This window comes from Strongylocentrotus purpuratus, unplaced genomic scaffold, assembly GCF_000002235.5.
Source record: "Strongylocentrotus purpuratus isolate Spur 01 unplaced genomic scaffold, Spur_5.0 spur5_contig_825, whole genome shotgun sequence".
NCBI lineage: Eukaryota > Metazoa > Echinodermata > Echinoidea > Camarodonta > Strongylocentrotidae > Strongylocentrotus > Strongylocentrotus purpuratus.
The window spans coordinates 604,046-619,147 of NW_022145530.1; the positions used below are offsets into that span (position 1 = coordinate 604,046).

General features: G+C 37.4%; 1 protein-coding gene across 2 annotated transcripts; it reads left to right on the forward strand.

The window, feature by feature from the left end:
- Window positions 1–1,593: 1,593 nt before the first annotated feature.
- LOC577465 (epsin-2) lies at window positions 1,594–11,932 on the forward strand. Of its 2 annotated transcripts, none has more exons than XM_011676423.2 (5): window positions 1,594–1,794; window positions 2,880–3,586; window positions 5,250–5,452; window positions 5,993–7,011; window positions 7,523–11,932. In XM_011676423.2, the coding sequence occupies exons 2-4, from the start codon at window positions 3,043–3,045 to the stop codon at window positions 6,977–6,979; spliced, it is 1,734 nt and encodes a 577-aa protein (XP_011674725.1). In that variant the 5' UTR covers window positions 1,594–1,794; window positions 2,880–3,042; the 3' UTR covers window positions 6,980–7,011; window positions 7,523–11,932. The 2 variants fall into 2 exon arrangements, with proteins under 2 accessions (XP_011674725.1, XP_782786.2); XM_777693.5 differs by having other exon boundaries at window positions 1,594–1,761.
- Window positions 11,933–15,102: the final 3,170 nt, after the last annotated feature.

Below are 15,102 nucleotides of genomic sequence, written 5' to 3' on the forward strand. Positions count from 1 at the left end.
TCAAATAATAATTTGCTTCGGACTCTTCAGGGTTTTAAAGTATAGCCTCCTGTAAAGACAAAGTTTCCTCGAATAGAAAGCATATTTAGGCTTATATATAGCCCACAATCCCGTGCAGATATTACCCACTGGTCCCATCAATTTCTCCATCTTCAAAGGGCTAATTATCCTATGCAGTCTATCACCAATAGCCTATTTGTAGAAAATATATTTGTATACGCACCGGATTTACCCCCTACATGAGGGTCTGGGGAGGGGGCGGGGGTTGGGGGAGGGGTGTAGTATTTACAATGTTACCATTATCATGCAGTGGCAATTATTATGAGGAATCCCAAAATATAATGCTATTTATGTAATTTTTTTTTTTAATGAGTATCAAATATGTCATCTTATAAAGTATGCGATTATAGTCATACGGCGCGAGCGAGATAAAAAAATATATATATAGGCTATATTATAAAAGTGAAGGGGGGGTGCGCATGGGCATATATGAGCTGAAAGTTTGTGTTAATTAGCCAACAACAGGCCTCGGGACGGGACTTGACATAGGCATACTCCCATAAAGCCCTCGATCAGACTTCACAAAAATGTAGCCTTTTGTTATCATTATTATTAGTAATTATTTATTCGGCAAAGTAAAAAAAAGATGAAGAAAACAGTGAATACATATTTTAATGTATTCACTTACACAAGACTAAAGTTTGATAAGAGACACGGGGGGGGGGGGATAGATTATTAATATTGTTGAAAAAGAGAGTCGAACCGATCGTTCCATTGATGATTACGGTGGACTGTTCCTTTTGGTACAGGAGGTTGCTAGAAATAAAATAAAAGGATGAAGAATGTTTTTAGAGTTGAGTGCCCTCTTTCAATGGAAAAAAATGTGTTTCCATTCAGTTTTATTTCACCGGCTAGTCCATCCAGATGGAGACTGCCGCCTGGCCAGAATGAACTTGGTGTTGACCAGGCGCGTGACCAGGGGGGGGGGGGGGGGGGGGTTTTAAACCCCCCCCCCTTGAGTTTTTTTTATATGTGTATGTTTTGTTTATGATTTTTGTGAACCCCCCCCCCCCTTTTGATTTTTCTTTTTGTTTTTTTGTTTTTTTGTAATTAAAAAAAAAAAAAAAAAAAAAAAAAAAAAATTATACCAATGGCTGACCTAAAAAAGGTGACCTTACCCCCACCCCAACGGAACAAAATGTCAAATTTTCAAATTTCGAGACCAGAAAAAAAAAAAGTGTCCTCTTACCCCAGCCCCACCCCCCCCCCCCCCCCCCCCCCCCCCCCCCCCCCCCCCCCCCCCCCCCCCCCCCCCCCCCCCCCCCCCCCATCCTGAAAATCCTGCATACGCCACTGGTGTTGACATTGACATGCCTCGTCTGAACAAATTAGATGAGTGAAATTCAGTGGAATGTGCATAATTCGAAAGGATTTGATTGAATATGCTTCAGAGTAAAATGACAAAGAAACACATCATGATGATTCATGAATTACATTCTGCATGACTTTTGATCTAGTCATGATTAATTTTAACACATAGAAAAATAGACGCCCTCTGAGGTGACCTATAGGAAGGCGTTGTCCACCACGGCAATGCAGTACGTGTGTACTGTGTGTGTACAATGCACGCATTATGCATTGCATTGTAATGGAAACTTGCGTTGTGTTACGTTACATAGGTGTGCATTTTAGGCGAATCCATCCGGAAGCCGTTCTTTCGTTTAGAAATCCGTGTTCTCGTTGTTTTCTGACCAAAAAAAGGTTTGTAACAACGCACTTTGATTTCATGTAATTGTAAATTCTGTCGAGAGTAGAGAATCATTGAATTATATTTACACGCCTTTTCATTACTTGACTTCTTAAAAATGGGTTAATCTTTCGATCTTACAATCATATGTAGCTAGATGGGCCTACATGTAGATTTATCGGCTATTCTACGCCGGTGAGATTGGCCTATTGGTGCATGGTGGTGTCGGTCACTCGTGTATTGTGTGAATGTGTGTTTGTATGTGTGCATGTGTAGATCTCCTTTTTTGGTGTAATGATGCTGGAGTGATTGAATTTAGTGTGGGGAGATAATTATTTATGTGCCATCCATGATGAATATGAATTAAACGAAATAAAGCTGTGTAAGCGTACCAGATATAGAGAATGGAGATAATGACATGTGAATAACTGATAACTCACCATGCTCACTGATTGATCATTTGATTTTGATTCTAAAACTAAAAGCAAAACTAAGGTTAGGTCTAGGAAGAAACAAAACTAGATATAAAAGTCCAAATCTGAATAAAAGTAAAACTGCCCTCTGTCGATCTGTCTGCACAGACTGCACTTAGATCTATGAAAATTTGAATAGATCTATAATTCTCTCATTTGAAGTTGTCGTTAAATGTCAAAAATTGAATAATGACAATGGAAAAAATGCGTGCCTAGACAGGTCTGCATTAATATAATCCAAAATGGCGGCTCGCATATTTTGCCTTTTCTCTTAAACCTAAAGTCTTAGACTAATATTATTGATTTCAAAGTCATGAAAAGGCACTTTGACAAACCTGTTGTACAACAAAAACAGATGACAAAATAATGTTTTTTTTAAAGTATTTGATAGCCCAAAACTTCAAAATTGTCAGCATTTTTCTTTGGATCATTTTCCATTGCTCAGCGATCAGAATTTATCGTTCAATTTCACCTGATATCTGATCGGCCAGCGATCGGTCCCGATCCGATTATTGGTTACAGGGTTACCCATAGGCCATACCACTGCATGATATTCCCCATTAACCCATTACAAAAATGCTTATCTGTTTCTGGCTCTGGCTCAATTTTTTTAAATCTAATATTTTTTTTTCTTTTGTCTTTCTTCCTAATCATTACAGGTAGCCCAAATGCTTTGATGAGGTGACATTGTCATAAAGTGGATTGGATCAATTTCAAGTAAACTTTACCTTTCTGTCTCCAAGAGCCAAACCAAGACAGATTTTCACTGGTATTAAGTTATTGCAATCAGAGGTCCAGTGGACTAGCACTCCTATCATCACAATGGCTACAAGACGCACATTCAAGAACATAGTACACAATTACACAGATGCCCAGGTCAAAGTTCGAGATGCCACCTCGAACGACCCTTGGGGGCCCTCCAGTTCACTTATGTCGGAGATTGCGCACCTCTCATACAACGTAATGGCATTCTCGGACATCATGAGCATGATCTGGAAGAGGCTCAATGACCATGGCAAAAACTGGAGGCATGTCTACAAGGCATTGGTCCTCCTGGAGTACATCATCAAGACAGGGTCGGAAAGAGTCGCCCAGCAGTGCCGCGAAAATATATTCGCCATCCAGACCCTGAAAGATTTTGAGTTCTTTGATAAGGATGGTAAGGACATGGGACTTAACGTGCGCGAGAAGTCAAAGTCACTTGTGGCTCTTCTCAAGGATGATGAACGGCTGAAGCAGGAGAGAGTGAGGGCGCTCAAGGCACAGGAGAGATTTGCGCAGGCCTCGCAGGGTGTAGGAAGCACAACTCCGGGCACGACAGAATTGGAGTCGAGCGCCAGCCATGATGAAAGTAACCAGTCTGAGAGTAAGTTTACACTGGCTTTACTTTTCTTTTTTTGTTGTTGAAAGAAACATCTAGGCTGTGCTAAGAGCAATCAATGGTTATCTCGCAGATGCTCAGGTGACATTTTCTCAAGTCTCATTTCATCAAGGACAAAGGCCTGTGTTCTACTCAAGTTTAAACCTGATACTTGGCTTAGTCTTACAGTACATGTAAGCTTCTATTAAAAATTGGGTTTAACAAAGGATGTTAGTCTGAGGTCTAAGTTCTCCTTTGTCGAATGTGACCATAGACCCCAGGTCAGGTTTAGTTAAATTAGCAGAAGATGGAAAATAGAGTTTAGGGTTGCAATTGGATTTGAACTAGTTATTTAACTTAATTAATATACCTGAGTGTATGAATGAATTGTGGGTACCCATTTGGGGTTTTAAGTATACTGCATATCAAGATTCAAGGCCTCTGATTGGTCAAAACATCAGGCGTGAAATTCACTACTGACTGAGTGACTGCTGGGCAGTATAGAGAAAAAAATTGACTGGACAAAGTTCAACTCGTGCATAAAACTTGACAACCTATTCATGTACAGGTATGCACTTTAGACAATTTCCATACACATTGATAGGTTTGGCAGGCATAATATATTTTCATATAGTATTCCTTTTCAATGATTAACACTCCAGATGCTGTATACAAAAAAAATATAGACTGCTTCTATTTCAAGTGAATTTTTAAACTAAAGCTCCTCAGTGATCTGAGACTTTAAAAAAGTCATTCATTGATTGTAATTGTTGATTTAATTTGTATCATTGCATAGGGAAAGGTTAGATCAAACAAGGTTTATCAAAATTCCTTGCTTGGAAAACATTCAAAGTGATGATTACTATCAATTTTAAACCGTAAAATACTGCCCCACTTCTGCACTTTAAGAGAACATTGCCGAGATATGTGACGTCATGCAAGGGACCAAATTAGCATAGCAGCAGATGATGGACATACAAACTGTAGCAATACAGATATTTTCAGAGATCCTATTTTGCCGTCTCCTCTTCACTTATTACTCTTACTCCACCAGTGTTATTCTAACTGTTTTACATGTATCTGTTGCCTCACTCTGAATTTTGGACATGGTTTTATTTTGATCAATAATACAGCATTAACAAAAAAGTTAGGAATCAGTTGAAGCTATACTATGGGTTGTATGAAAGACGTCATTGTACATTCAGCTGCTGGGACCAAATGTATCCAAGTCTTTCCAAGATATTGTGATGAAGGAAAATTAATTAAAGCTCTTGAAACGACATTGATGTGCCCTTTGATTATTGTAAAATGTGCGTGTATCACTGCCAAGCTTAAGTTGGTAGTCAAACTTGTCACGCTGGATGTGTGTTGATACAGCCGTACAATGTCATACACAAAGATGAAGGTCCAACATGATCAGATCAATAAAATTTAAACCAATTAAAAATACCATATTAGACTTGAAAATTAGCCAAAATTACTGTAAAACAATACTTTGCGTTAACAAAATATACTGTGGAAATCCATAATATCTCAGAAATAATAATAAAGAGCATTTCATTTCATGTGTCATTCTTCCAAAGCGGCATGAAAGGAATGAGATAGCTCACAAATTATTTTTCACTTTTACAAGAACTCGACCTACTCAATTTGATTTGATGACTTTCAGATGCAGCTAACACTACATCAGCGGCGACACCCCCCAGATCCCTGTCCACTGATATAGAGCAGGCTCGTCCTCAGACTACTGGCGAAGAAGAACTTCAACTCCAGCTGGCGCTAGCCATGAGTCGAGAAGAGGCCGATCAGAAGGATAAGGAGATCCGGAGCGACGACATCAGATTAAAAATGGCACTTGATGAAAGCCAAGATGTAAGTTTCTTTAAATGTACAGTCAAACCTGCTTTACAAAGGCCACATTTGTTGTTTCCCTTGAAAATGGTTTCTCAGTAAATCATGTATTATAGGAACCTGTCTACAAAGACCACCTGCTCAAAGGCCACTTTTTGTGCTTCCCGTGGGCGGTCGCTATAGACAGGTTTGACTGTACTTATAGTGTGATTTTGGTAGTGCAAATTTGGAGTTAACAACACAAAATAAGTTGCAGTTTAGTGTTCAAAATAATGTTTATAGATTTAACATTTATGAAAACCAAGTTGTAAAGTAAACAGTTGAGGGTAGTATGATAGTCACATTCATTTCAGTGGCAGTCCCTTGCTCTTGTTTTTGGTGTAGCTAATAGATCTTGCAGATTATGATTGAATAAAGAAAAAAATCCCTACATATTGAGGCATTGCAAGCATAATTGGATTATAAAGGAGTTTAAGTTCTCCATCTGATATTAACTCAGACAGTGTACGTTAGGGTTGTACGGGTTAATCAGTGGTTAATGATTTCTAATTCTTTCCCCAGAATAATGTTGTAGGCCAGCCAGCTGCAACCACTTTACTGCATCTGGCATCTCCACCTGCACAGGACCCTTGGGGTGCCCCAGCCCCAGTTTCTTCATCCCCAGCATTCAACAACACTCAAGCCAACGTCACCGTCAACGACCCATGGAGGAACAACGCTTCACCTGCCCACAAAAACCCACCACCACTAGGAGCACCTGACTGGGGCTCGTCTCCACCCCTAGCAGCAGCTGCACCGGCCAGTGATCCATGGGGTGCTCCCCCACCAGCTCCTGCTCCATCTGTAGCTCCAGCTGATCCCTGGGGTGGTGTGGCTGCTCCTGCACCAGCCGCATCATCGGTACCTGATCCTTGGGGTTCCACAGCTCCTGCTGCAGCACCAGCCAAGAGTGACCCTTGGTCTATGAACGGTGGCGGCGCTGCCCCAGACCCTGATGCTGAATTTGACAGATTGCGAGTGAATCCCATGGAGGGAACCGTCAATGCAGTGAGCATAGACGATGCATTTTTCTCAGCGCCTGCTGCAGCCCCGCCCTCCTACAACAACACATTTGACATGACAGGAATGGACCAAGCACTCGGAGGCTCTTCAAAGAAACCAGAGGATTTCCTGGGCAAGAACTCCAAACTGGTCAACCTGGAATCTCTGATTGGCCCCACCAGGGAGACGGTTGGACAGCCATCCATGCAAGGAACCAATCCTTTCATGATGGTGCTTGGAGCAACTCCACCACCTCCTGTAGCAGCAGGTCTCCAAACACCTGTCAACAACCCCTTCCAACAACAGAGGATGCCAGCTCCTACCATCAACCAGATGAGGGCTCAGCCTGTCGTGGATGTCAACGCTGGCTTTGGTGGAGGAGGAATGGGTATGGGTGGGGGTGTGGCCATGGGTGGGGGCACTACCCTCCCGCCCCCTCTCCTCCCGTCAGGCGGTGGTCTACCCCCTGCCCAGCAGCAAGCACAAACCAATCCTTTCTTGCTGTAGCATTGCCAGTATCATCATGAGTATTACAAGAAGTAAGTCACTTTTATTATTACTTTGAATTGAATCAAAAAGAAGATGTGCTTTTATTTACATGTCAAAGGTCATTGGATGAAAACCCATTATAATTGAAAGAATAATAATGATAAAGAAACAACATGTTCTTAAATAAACTCATGACTGGTTTGAATTTACGAATGGAACCAAACTGAATCTTCTAATGTGTACATTAACCAAAAGGGGCTTCTCGACTCTGATCATCCTCTAATGAAGGTAGTAGCATATTTATGAAATCTAATGAAATACACACAATGATCATTTTATAATCGGGGCTAATTGTTGACAATATCCCACTTTTTATACTTAACTGTCGGAAAATCTTGACCGGAAAGTCAATTGGAAATGTAATGTATCCTTTTCTTTTCAAGTTTTCATAGGGGTTTCTGACTGCTGAAGGCTTTGTGTTGCATTTAACATAACGGTTTTTTTATATATCATTTTTTTCTTCTTTCTCCCATCCCTCTTTCCTTTTCGTTGTCTCGCCAGAATGTATGGTAAGTGTGAATGGAGTGGACATCGTAGCAATTTTACTTGCTGGTTCTTTTCTCATACATATCATTAACTACATGCCAATTTGATTGTCTAATAGTGAATACTAGCATTGATGTTCAAGTGAAGATAATATGTTTCTTGAGTGATTATATGATTAATATATTCTTTAACAAATCATTTGTAGTGTTTGTAAATACCAATCAAATGTTTGAAAGCTCAAATCGTACTGTGTTAATTTTGTTTTTATATAATTATAAATGTAAACTTTATTTGTAGTGTGATATTTTTAGGGAAAGGTAAACACACATACAGGTTGTATCATGACATTGTCTTTTCTGCTGTAACAATGTACTTGTATGGAATTATAGATCTTCAACAGTACAGAGCAGTTTAAGAATTCAGTTATCATTGTAAACTCTTTTTATAGATCATATTACCCTAGATAATTTTTTTTAAAGATCACTAATTGTACTCTAACTGCAGCAGAAAGAAATCAGAACTTATTTTGTCAGTATATCGTATTTTCAATTATTCTAGAGTTATTTAGAATCAGTTATGTCATTATATTCACGTATTTACATTGCATAGTTTTAAGATATTGTTTTTCTAAGATAAAAGCCCCAAAACAATTAACTGATCTTGTAAGATAGGCTATGGTTCAGAGAACAAAAAAATTACATATGTACAACGTAATTTGAAATCAATCTATTGTATTTTTAAAATTTATGACCAAATTTCCTGGACTTGACAAAGTTATTTTTGCATGGTCTTGATGCTGCTATATATTCTTTGTAAAATATCTGAAAACTGAAGAAAACTATGTAGAGAATAAATTATTCAGCATGGCTTATTTTGGCCGTAATTGTTAACAAAAAATTGCAGATCCAATGTTGCTTGACCGTAACAGCATGAGAAGACACAGAGAGAGTTTGACATTTTTTTCAACGCATTATTAATTGCCTAGTGGGGGGGGGGGGGGGGTGGCAAGCAATACTACAAAGCGCTTTATGCACTTATTCGTTATTCGTTAAGGAAAAGGTGCTTTTGGAATTTGGAATAAATCTCTTCATACATATGAGGTACATTTGCAGAGGACAAGCAAATAAGATACATCCTGAAAGATAAAGAAGTCGGTCAGTACATTATTTTCTGTATTACATATATCATACACCTGTACTTTAATAAGTGCTCTGTGCCATCTCAAATTTATATGAGCGTAACATTAGCAAGTATAGTGTATTATTATGTTGTGAGTAGAAGTTTTCTGTTTCCTTGCATAATTAATATCAATATTTGATATTGGAAGTCATATTTAATTTATTCTTGGAAAGTACACCTTATTAAGCAATTAATTTTCAATCAGTTTTGAATATTTGATATTTGAATAATCTTATTAAGACAGATCATGATGATTTTGTGAACAAGGAAAGTGATTGTATCTTCTTTTTTTCTCCAATTACATGAACATGTTTGTATAGAAACAGGGTGAAAATTAAATACTTGTTGTCTTGCATGTACATGTAATGGATTTGGAAAGAAAACAAGATCGGTTGTAGAAGATGAAAATAAGGCAATTTTCAGTCTGTAAATGGTAATTACCATTTTAATTTGAAGATAGTGGAGGGTAGGTCCTTTTGCGTGATTTGACACCATTATTAAATAGGGCGATTCTGTACAATGTATCCTGTTCGACATGTACCATTTTTCCCAAACGTTTCATCCACGAATGACAAATCCTTTGATATGATGGGTAACCAGGGATAAGAGAAAGCACTTTTATTCAGCGGTCATGTAAAGAGATTCTTCCTTTTGTGGATAAAATGTGTACCAAGGTAGACAAAACATGTGTCGTATGGCATGGAATCGCTCTAAATAGAAAGTCTGCTTGAAAGCATACAAGATTGTTTTTTAGGACTATCAGGTCTTACGCAATTATTGTATTAGTCAGCTGTGAGCTGTTTATCATAGAAACCATCTACAGCGACAGGCAGCTGAGAAATATCTGTAATAATTCTACATTTTAACCTGTATAGAAAGGCTGCCCTGAGGTCGTCTTTATAAAAAGGTGGTGTCTTACATGTTCTCCCAGACTTGTCTCAATGAGAATTAGGGGAAGCAAAATTAGAGTTTATAGTGAGGTAGGTGTTCTTTTCTAGGTAGTAGCTCAAGGAGCTCTGATAGTATCTCGCAAATCAAAGCTGATTGTTCTTTAGCAACCGTGTTTTGGATGAGCCGATTAGCGAGGCAAGATCGTTTTAGATGCTCCCACCATGTGCAAGACGTTTGGACATGCAGGAATGGGAATCCCTACAAGTCTTGAAGTGCAAGCAAACTGTGATGCGTTACCCAATGGGATACACTCTGCACCATCTTTCCATTGTCCAAGTCTTCGGTGAGAGGCAGTTTAAAAGACTCCAAGATGACGGGAACATCTGCTGCTGGTACTGGCGTTTGTGTCTTGTTCCTCGTGCGAAAAATTGAAATTGACCGAAGAACAATTGCTGATTTCTAGTGAATCATCTAGCGTCAGAAATGTACAAAAATCTTTATACATAATTACATATATATGCAAATCTTTTTATTTTTGTGAATTTCTGTAAAATTCTTGATGCTCTATGACTGTGTTTTTAGGTGGTTGGTGTAACTGTAGTAGCTGGGTATACTTTAAAAAAACAATACAAATTGATGCTGATAGTACAATTGTATCTATGTTAACTAGTTGTCTTTTGTTTGAATGCTAATGGTGAACAAGGTGAAAGTTAATTGAAATTCATCAGTATTTTTTCATTTATACTTATTGTCTAATAAAATATGTTTGCTTCTCTTCCATTCGTGGATAGTCTTCATTCAATGCACATGATGATATTTCATTTACTCACCTGGTTTTTCCTGCATATTTTGTCAAGTATGTACTAAGCGTATACTTAATTTATAGTTTTAAGCATCGATCTTTGTGTCAGCTTTTGGATAATTGAATTACCCTTCAGTGGCTCTCAAAGATTAGTTACGTGAAATTTATAAATACATTTCAAATGACGAATTTAAATTGACAATGTGCACCATTGGGATCGGTTGTTGCTGTTACTAATTCAAAGCTAAACCAGTTGTGTATAAAAAGATGGACAGCTTCAAATTTCAATTTTTTAATTGTGAAATAATAAGTAATGTCATTGCATTACCCTGCACTGAACATGTACAGATGTAATTTACATAGTCGCATGTATTTGATTACATTTCTTTCATTTCCTCCTCTGACTTTCTATTCCTTGGGATGATTCAGCCGTTTATCTGCTGATCGTCTGTGGGATCAGTAATGTGGCGTTGAACCTGGCTTGACGGTATGATCTATGGAATGCCATGTTTCGAGCTTAAAAAATAACTTTAATTCTGCAAGTTCCGGAGCAAGTTCTGTATAATTCTGTCCTTTACAAAAAAAATCCAAAAAGAAATCCAAAAAATAATATCAATTTTCATGACATGAATCGAGTTTGTCATTTCATTGCAGAATTATTGTTATTTTTAAAGATGGAAAAGTTGTATGTGGCATTCCATAGAGTTTACCAACACACTCACTAAACATGTAATAATCAGAAACATAGAAATTCATATTCACTTTATACTTCTTAGAAAAGTAGTATGTGATGCTTGTTAGTATTTATTTTACACATATGTTACCCATAAATTGTTGAGAAGGATACAATTGTAATAATTTGGTTGATTCAGTGAAAAGTGTAGTGATTTAGAGTTTTATCTAACATGTGCTTTTCTCAGAATTGTGCGCAATCACGAACAAACATTTGTATGTGCTCTTGTTTATGCGAAGGTAACATTGATGAAGAATTATATTCAGTGATTTAGATTTGAAATGCCAACCAAGATTGTTATTGTATCTCTTAATTTGGAGTAATATCATTATACAGTCAAACCTGTCTATAGCGACCGCCCAAGGGAAACACAAAAAGTGGTCTTTGTAGACAGGTTCCTTTAGTTCATGTTTCAATGAGAAACTATTTTCAAGGGAAATAACAAATGTGGTCTTTGTAGACAGGCGGTCACTAAAGCAGGTTTGACTGTAGCATGTTCCTGGGTTAGAGTCTTGTGATCTTATCATTAAAATCAGCTCAAATGTCATAGTTTACTCTTCATTTTTAAATAAAGAGTATGTTTATGCAAAGGAACTTGATATTTGTATAAAATTTCACCCAAAAGCCAAATAATTCAATTTTTATATGCCATTGAACTTTGGAGGAAGCTACCTTCGCCTGTATAACCCCAAACAATCGAGTCCTATTTTCCAAGTGTTTGTTTAGAAGCATGGAATCATTTTATGTACGCCATTTATATAGACATTAATTGTATAGTGAAAGTGAGAAAAGTTATCATTAAATATATGTATCAAATTTGCATCATGTATGCGTTTCTCTTCTTTTGTGTCCTGTTTATAACATGTGCTAATGATATGAGATGTAAGTGAGAACAAGTGACTGAAAGTTTTGTGATATGCCTACAGTATGTAATAAATGTGTATGTTTTGGGGAAGTTAATTTCCCATATGTACCAAAATGTACACAAACTTATGGTATACCTGATGATTGTATTAAATTGATAACCCTTTAAAGTGTCAGGTTATTGGGGGAGGGGTTTGATGCAACACTGACCTGTCTCCACCCCCCCCCCCCAACATTTAAACCCTATGTGGCATATCTTACAAAAAAAAGAGGAAAATGTTCCCTTTCAAATATTAGAGCCCAAAGATAACCATATTTCTTGCTTATCAGAAGAAAAAAAATCTTTTGCTTTCAAAAAGAATCGTCCCCCCCCCCCCCCCCCATCTTTGAACTACCCTCGATCGATCGCTATGGATCTTAAAGCCAGTAAAAATCAAATAAACAATACAATACTACCATTACACATTGGATGTAAGTTACATATATAATTTGACTATTGCCATTTAAATCACATTGTTAGTCGGGGGAAGAGATGTGGACACAGCCTTGGACCCCAAAATGTAGTAATATCATTGCCATACATTTGCCCTGCAATTTGTATCAGACTAAACAAAAAGTAACACTTTATTTCCTCTTACAAAGCAGATCCACAGTACCTGCCTGAAGGGAAACTGTATTTTCCAATGAACTGACCATTTCCGGAGTTCTAGAAAGTGTAAACATCCACAACAAGGAAATAGGACAGGAAATGGAAAAGTAAATAGAGGATGTGGACGAATGATCGTGCTATTGTTCACAAATCCTCTTTCACTTAAGATTGTGTGAAGTGTCCCTCTTTAATAATAGCTTACACTAAGCAAGGGAAATATTTATAGACCTATTGTACTTGACTCACCGTTGCACAAAATAGCGAGGAGGACAAAAATAAAGGAGAATGATTTGAGGATATTCCCTATGGCTGGCCTCGGCTGTGAATCAACGACTTTGTGCGTATTAGTCACATTACCTTGGCCAGGCAGGCAGGCACAGCATGTGAAGGCATAGTCAGGATTTCCTCAAGATCGGGTTGGGGGGGGGGGGGTTGAGGGCAGTCAGGGTACGCATTATCTAAACGGTTCAATAGCTATAGGGCACATTTCTAAAAATGGCCACAACCTTATTACCCCTATACTGGTACCTTATAATAATAATGATGATATTGGATATATATAGCACACATATCCACCATGCGTGGTGCTCAAGGCGCTCCAACACAGGGTAACGGACTACATGCAGATTTAATTAGCTACCTTATCTAAATTATGTTGTGATGGCTATTTTTAGAAACTTGTGAATTAAGGCATATCCAGCATTTCATCAATGAGGGTGGGGGGGGGGGGGGGGGGGGGGTAATCTGTATCACTAAAGCTACAGAATGTAATTCAAGATTGTAATCAGTAGCTTCTTGCCCTTAATTCTTCCCTTCTACTTTGACCTTTGTCTCTATAGTTGCATAATACATTCCTTAAAGTATTTCTAGGAAAAAAAATGATGAGCATTGCTTTATTATAATTTACATTTGTTTCTATCACACAAGACCCAACGATTTTGATAAGCAAACCCCCTTCCCCTCCTCCCCTTTGGAAGAACTACTGTAATTACCCCCTACACTTGCTTCTCTTATGGCTACATGAGTAACATATGACATGCAACAACTCCTGGAATCTTCACATTCCCAAATGATGACAGTTTTTTCCCTCCAGGAATAGCACTCCTAGAGCTTTGCAAATACCATCACTATAAACAAACAAAACTCACAATAGCACTGTACTGCACACAGGACAATCAAATATTAAGTCAGACTTTAACCAATTAATTCTCAAGAACACTACCGCATACTGGCGAGTTTGATACCTGGCGGCCTCAAAATCATTTAATGGAATGTCTAATCATTTATGTAAATAATTACACCAGTGCCACATAACATTTTGTTAATTTTTTTCTTTTACAGTCTTTAATATTTTTCATGTTTATTCAGATATTTCGTCACTTGAATAAAAATGTAATTTTCAAAAACAAAAGAGACATATACATGTATATATATTAGGACATTAATTGTTTAATTTTCTTTTGTTTTTTGTACTAACAACTCATTAGGTGTTGTATCTTGATATTCTGTGTTGTTTATTTACGTAAAGTCACATGGATTGGAAGAGAAGACCTTTGAGTTATAGTTAATCTTTTTCTTTCCCTGGCATCCATGTGACTCTCTTCAAACCTTAATGCTGTTTTGTATTAATTCACCTTTCACTTGATTCGTCTTTGCCCAATAAATAATAATAACTTAAAAGGTACATAATATGAGAGGGATCGAAATGACCAAGTTGGGTTTATCACTTTCTTTTGATGTCCCATTTCTTTTCCTTTTTAAAATTTCTTTTTGCAGTTGATGTTTCATCTTTGTATCAATAAATAATGACCACAAAACAAAAATGTATTTTCTTACCTGATATATAATTGTCCACTCAAACAATCAATCCCACAATGAGCTTATATCACATACAGCAAAACTCCAATATATATTACAATCTTTCGCATAGGTTAAGTCCTTCAACACTTATTCCTTTATTACAACAAATGCACAGAATTTCAAATTTCAAATCAATTGTTAGTTTGTTCTCCTTTTCTCCAAACTATGAGCTTCAAATATTTTTTTTCTATGAAGAGATATTGCAGTTTAAAAACATTCCTAGTAAAATGTAAACTGCCCTGTCGAGTACACTATGTGACTTACATGTACGCACTCGCATACTATAGCGCACATGGAACCCAAGTCCGACTTCGGTTCTTACCCCTTTACCCAGGGTTTTATATTATTTCTTTCTTTCTCATACTTCTTAGTGGTTTATCTATAGAATGCCTGGTAATTTTTCAAAGTTGATTTTATACATTCAACTTTTACAAAAATTACTTTTTAAAGTGACTGGTACACTTTAAATAAAATGAACACTGTTGAAACCCAACAATTGCCTATTACCGGTACTACAGGGTTTAATGTCTTTTTCTTTTTGTTTTATAGTTGAATAACATCTGACCTTTTTTAATGCAAATGTTATTTTCAGTCTTGTACCATATATACCAATAAAA

Excerpts from the sequence above, each read along its gene's own strand:
- LOC577465 (XM_011676423.2), top strand. The coding sequence starts at position 3,043 with ATGGCTACAAGACGCACATTCAAGAACATAGTACACAATTACACAGAT. Across the intron at positions 3,587-5,249 it reads TGAAAGTAACCAGTCTGAGA|ATGCAGCTAACACTACATCA; the intron begins GTAAGTTTACAC and ends GATGACTTTCAG. Across the intron at positions 5,453-5,992 it reads CACTTGATGAAAGCCAAGAT|AATAATGTTGTAGGCCAGCC; the intron begins GTAAGTTTCTTT and ends TTCTTTCCCCAG.